Genomic DNA, 5,810 nt, shown 5'->3' with positions numbered 1-5,810 from the left:
CACAAGCTCTGGCACAGCTGTCCTTGGAAAAGAGCAGTTCCTGTCAAGAGCTCTCTCATCCCTACCTACCTCACAGGGTGTCTGTTGTGGGGAGGGGAAGGGAGAGGAGTTTGTAAGCCGCTCTGGGACTCCTTTGGGTAGTGAAGGGCGGGGTATAAATCCAATCTTTTCTTCTTCTTCCTAAATGCCGGGACTCTAACCTGGGAGAACTGGGTTTGATTCCCCACTCCTCCACTTGCACCTGGCTGGATGACCTTGGGCAAGCCATAGTTCTGATAAGAGCTGGGGCTCAAATGCAGAATTTAGGAACAAACAAATACAGTTTGGTGTTGTGGTTAAGTGTGCGGACTCTAATCTGGGAGAACTGGGTTTGATTCCCCACTCCTCCACTTGCACCTGCTGATGTGACCTTGGGTCAGTCACAAGCTATGGCACAGCTGTCCTTGGAAAAGAGCAGTTCCTGTCAAGAGCTCTCTCATCCCTACCTACCTCACAGGGTGTCTGTTGTGGGGAGGGGGAGGGGAAGGAGCTTGTCAGCCGCTCTGAGACTCCAAGTGAAGGGCAAGGGGTATAAATCCAATCTCTTCTTCTTCTTCATGAGGTCCATTATTATAAGACAACAGCAGGAGATGTGACCAATCAGGGCTGGTTTAAAACATGATCCTGCTTTGCCTGACATTTGGGGGTGCCTCCCACCCTGTCGCAATGAATCTGTCAGTCACAAGAGAACATTTCATGTCTGGCGATGGAGCGTGCTCTGACTTTCAGAAGCTTCTACTGGAATAAAACCTGTTAGGCTTTCCAGAGGAAAGATCCCCTTCTAGGCCATAGGTCGCTTTGCCCTGGCCCCTCCTTGACGGTGTTTCTTCTCTTCTCTGCCCCCTCCAGTCAGTGGCACCCGTGTGAACCATGGACGATTTAGCCGCCCCTGCACCCGCCTCCGTGGGCTTCACCTACACAGTGGCCGCCTCGCAGACCTTGGGCCTGGCTGTGATCCTGGTCGTGGGGGCCTGGATGGGTGTGTACCGTGGGGGCTTCGCTTGGGAGAGCCCAGAACTGCAGTTCAACGCCCATCCGCTGTGCATGATTGTTGGAATGGTGTTCTTGCAAGGAGATGGTAAGTGCTGACTGAGCCCGGGGAGGGGTGGCCTTTGCCTGTGATGTGGGTCTGCTGGGGAAACTCGCAAAAGGAGGCAAGTTGGCCACGCTTTGGGCCCTACGTCTAGCCCAGCTAGCATGACTGATTTGCAGCACAACAGCCCCGAGAACTGTAGAGAAACAGACTGGGCAGAAAAAAATTCCACAGAAAAATGCAGCCCTGGGAAATTCCCTGCCCTGCACATCACTGGCCTTTGCAGGAGGCCTTCCCAAGGGTGTGTTTGGGCTCGCCTCCCCTCATCCGTACCTAGGTATTGGTCATCATGGAAGTGGCTGGAATTTAATTAATTAGCTTCACCTGGCCAAGAGCAAACAAGAGGTCCACTGATACAAATGGCAAAAAGGCATCTCAAAATGTCCAAAGTATTTCCGGACATTCTAGTCGAATTTCAGACATTCTAGTCCAGCGTAAAGAGCGGCTGTTTCAAATTGCCAGAGAAAAAGAGGGCCTGCAATTGGAAGAGACTGTGGTCTTTATGTATGCAGATTTGCCTCCAGAAATCCTTGCAGCAAGGAGACGGATATGGGAGGTAGCAGTCAAACTTAAAAAAAACAATGGTGTTAGGTTTTGTTAGTTGCCCTTAGGCCACATAATCGTGCATCTTGATAGATGAGACATCTGGTAAAAAACTTTTAGCTGGTAAAAAACTTTTAGCTCTTCTGCAAGACCCATACAATAACTACGGCAGTGACCAGAATTGGGACCCAAAAGCTCTCCTTGGTTCCAATCCAACCAGTGTCATGCTGGATCCTCCAATAGCGCCTGGAGGAAACCTTGATTCTCCAATGGAACCAAGGCCCAACTTTCAGTTGAGCAAAGCTGGTCTCACGAGTAGTGTTGAGGACACCAAGACGGGCTGTCCTGGGGGGAACTTCAATATTCATGCTGAGGCTATCTTGTCTGGAGCAGCACAAGTTTTCATGGTGTCCATAACAACCATGGGCCTTTCTCAGGTAATAACTGGTCCTACACATTGTGCAGGTCACACGGTTGATCTGGTACTTTGTTGTGGACAGGAGGAATGGACAACGGTTCCTTTGCCATATGCTTGGGTTTAGACTTACAGGGATACCAAGAATATGTAGGACTGGGGAATCTATTCAGATGATCCACCTCCAGAGCCAGATGGATCAGGATGGTTTTCTGATGGCTCTAGAGGATTTTCCTGTTGCTTTGGTTGGTCTTCCTTTCCATACCCCAGTTGACCACTGTGGTGAGGAGGTGTCCCAGGCAGTGGACACGATCACTCCCAGATGCCCCCTGCAGAGATGGTAGCCAAGAGACACTTTCCCACCACCACCACACCTGCTGCACAGTGTAGGCTGACAGAACTGTTCCTGTTGGTCAGAGGCTTGTTGGGATCTGGCCAGCAGGAGGAGGGGGAGTGCTCGGTGGCCCCCTGTGACTGTTATACTCAGCAGCACTTTGCAGATAAAATATCTCTCATCTGTTCTGACTTGTACTCTGTGTGACAGTGTTGGATGGTGCCAGGGTGCCGACTTGTCCAGTTGTTTGGAATACTTTTCAGTCTGGGATGCTGTATAGAAATATTGATTTCTAAAAGCCTCATGCCTTCTCCTGTTCTGTCTTTTGTTAACAGGCTGTGCCTATTTCCTGTTACCAGCCAAGTGGTGGGCCACATGGCCTCCATAGCCATGCCATAAACCCACATTCTTCACACTTCCATGCTAGAAGCTAGACTGTGAGGCACCCCACTAGGCCCACATGCAAGAAGTCACGTAGCCGATGGAGAAGCTGGAGTTTGGAGCCGTGTGACTTCAGGCGTGGTCTCCAGACTTCTAGCCTATCCCCAGATGTAGCCATAACAACCAAATCTTGGGCACTCCCATTCCCACTCGCAATTGGCTCCTGGCCAGGGCTAATTTGTGACTGGAATTGGCCTATAACTGCTCATTCCCCATGGGAGAGACTCTCTCTCTCTGTTCTGTTCCTGCTCTCTGCTTGTTTATTGCCCCTGAAATGTTGTCTCTGGGAGAGACAAAGAACTGCTTTGTGAACTGAGCACATGGCTGGCAAAGATGGGATTTCCCTGACAAATCCCTTGGTACTTGGACTATTTGGACTGATGCTCTTCTGACTTGGTAAATATGAACCATTACTGTTTAGTTAAGGCAAACAGCCTAGCCTTTCTTATTTTGTAATCTCTTATAGTTTAATTGCAATGCTCTGTATTGAATAAAAATCATTCTTGTTTCTAAGTGGTCTCTGATGTTGTACCTGAGTTCCAAGCCTAAAATCCTGTAGCCTAAACGCTGACCACATACGCTACTATTGGAGGTTAAAATATTGTGCATCTCTGGGAAGAGTTGCTAATGTGTTAAGTCCCAGATGCCAGCTGAGAGATTTGAATCTCTGCTCTGAGCTGGAGGGGATTATAGACTACTGTAGAGATTCTGGTGGCATATTGTTCTGAATCCAGAGAGGGTAGCCTACCTCTGTGGGTTGTTTAATGTACTGCACAAGTGCAGGATTCTCTCTCATTCCTGGTTTGGCGTGGGTGGGCTATCCTATACAGATGCTTTAGTCAGTCTGAGGATATGGACAGGATCTTTGGAGGCTTGAGGCCTACCACCTGCTTGTATGACCCTTGTCCGTCCTTGTTACTTAAATCTTGGGGGGGGGGGGCTGACTGGGTCTGAGTGGTAGTGAATGCTCCTCAGGAGAGGGGATGATTGCCCAACATTGAAACAGGCTGTGGTGACGTGTCAACTTTTAAAACAGTCTACCTTCAACCCAGGAGAGATCAGTAATGGTGAACCAGTCTCAAATGTTCCATCCTTGAGCAAGATTTTTGAATCTGTGGTAGCTGGACAACTCCCAAGTTTTTCTGCATGAGACAAATTATTTAGACCCATTCCAGTCTGAGTTTAGCCTAGTCATGGGACTGAAACATCCTTGGTTGCCCTGGTGGATGACCTGTGCCGGGAGATGGAGAGAGGGATTGCAACTCTGTTGACTCTCCTGGACCTCTCAGTAGCTTTCAATACCACCAGTCATGGTATCCTTCTAAATCGCAAAGTGCCGCATGATTCCAAGATAGCCTCGCTAAACATTTTACTGGATAATCTTTCAGAAAAGGAAAAATACCTACTTAAAAACTTGTTGATTGCAGCAAGGCAACTACTGGCAAAGTACTGGAAGCAGTCAAATCTGCCAGATATAGATGACTGGGTGTGTAGGATATGGTATGCAGTTGTGATGAACAAGATAATGGTATATAAGAGGATCCGTGCAGGAAAAAGGGGCTTTGTCAAGCTCAACTGACACATGCTAATCTTCATGACTCCTGGCTATCTTGATGCAGCGTATTGGAGAAAGGTGCGGAAGGGGTGGAGTACACTGTGATTGGGGGCTGGCCCATCATGGTGACAAGCTGCCCGCCCTTCCCTTTGGGAGCCCTTTCCAGGGGTGTTCCTGTTGAGGATGTTCCTGAGCCCCCGAGCGCGCCACTCCGCGCGGATGAGGTGCTTCTTTGAGCGGGTATCTTGAGAAGTGGTCTATACCAGTGTTCCCTCTAAGCTGAGTGAGTGCGAGCTAGCTCACAGTTCTTTAGCCTCCGGCTCATACATTTTTGTCTCAGCCCCGGGAGGATGGGGCTCCAGAGCAAACCAATTGATGCAGCAGCCAAACCGCTCGCTCGCAACTTTAATGCCAGTAGCTCACAAAGTAGAATTTTTGCTCACAAATCTCCACAGCTTAGAGGGAGCCTTGGTCTACACCCGTTCCAAAGGACTGGGTGAGGCTTTGCTCTGCTCCGGTCTAGCTGCAGTCCTCCCGTGGTGGCAGTGCTGTAAGAAGGGAAGCAAGAAGCAGCTGCCAGGGCCCCTGTCAGCAGAGCACCCCTCCCGTGCCCCCGGGGGCCTGGCGGCTCCTTGCCAGATCGTGACGAGGTGGGTCCTTCCTGCCAGACGTGTGCCTCATGCCCGCCTTCTCCTCCCTCTTCCAGCCCTCCTGGTCTATCGGATTTTCAGGAACGAGAGCAAGCGTTCCACCAAGATTCTGCACGGCCTCCTCCATGCCCTGGCCCTGGTCATTGCCCTGGTTGGTGAGTAAAAAAAGTCCCATAGGAATAACCCTCACCCTCTCTGACTCTTCACCCTACAGGCACGAAGTAGTTTTTCATAACTCAGGACTGCAGGGTGCTCTGCTTTTTTAACAGAAGAACATAAGAGACGCCAGTGTTGGATCAGGCCAAAGGCCCATCCAGTCCAACACTCTGTGTCACACAGTGGCCAGAAATACCAGGGGCCATCAGGAGGTCCAGCAGTGGGGCCAGGACATTAGAAGCCCTCCCACTGTTGACCCCCCCCCCAAGCACCAAGAAGACAGAGCATCACTTGCCCCAGAGCCCCTATCTATACCTTGTGGCTAATAGCCACTGATGGACCTCTGCTCCATATGCTTATCTAATTCCCTCTAATAAGAACATAAGAGACGCCAGTGTTGGATCAGGCCAAAGGCCCATCCAGTCCAACACTCTGTGTCACACAGTGGCCAGAAATACCAGGGGCCATCAGGAGGTCCACCAGTGGGGCCAGGACATTAGAAGCCCTCCCACTGTTGACCCCCCCCCAAGCACCAAGAAGACAGAGCATCACTTGCCCCAGAGCCCCTATCTATACCTTGTGGC

At 50.3% G+C, this 5,810-nt stretch overlaps 1 protein-coding gene across 1 annotated transcript in view; it reads left to right on the top strand.

The window, feature by feature from the left end:
* Positions 1–891: 891 nt before the first annotated feature.
* The window catches only part of LOC107121918 (cytochrome b561), a 12,863-nt gene continuing 7,944 nt past the window's right edge, over positions 892–5,810 (top strand). The window contains exons 1-2 of the mRNA XM_015424929.1: positions 892–1,117; positions 5,127–5,225. Coding sequence (XP_015280415.1) covers positions 910–1,117; positions 5,127–5,225 — 307 coding nt within the window. The 5' untranslated portion in view covers positions 892–909. The remainder of the gene's footprint in view (positions 1,118–5,126; positions 5,226–5,810) is intronic.

The sequence above is a fragment of the Gekko japonicus genome, unplaced genomic scaffold (genome assembly GCF_001447785.1).
Source record: "Gekko japonicus isolate JY-2015 unplaced genomic scaffold, Gekko_japonicus_V1.1 scaffold1630, whole genome shotgun sequence".
NCBI classification, from domain to species: Eukaryota; Metazoa; Chordata; class Lepidosauria; order Squamata; family Gekkonidae; genus Gekko; species Gekko japonicus.
The sequence above is the reverse complement of the archived record's forward strand: the minus strand, read 5'-3'. Positions and strand labels throughout refer to the sequence as shown.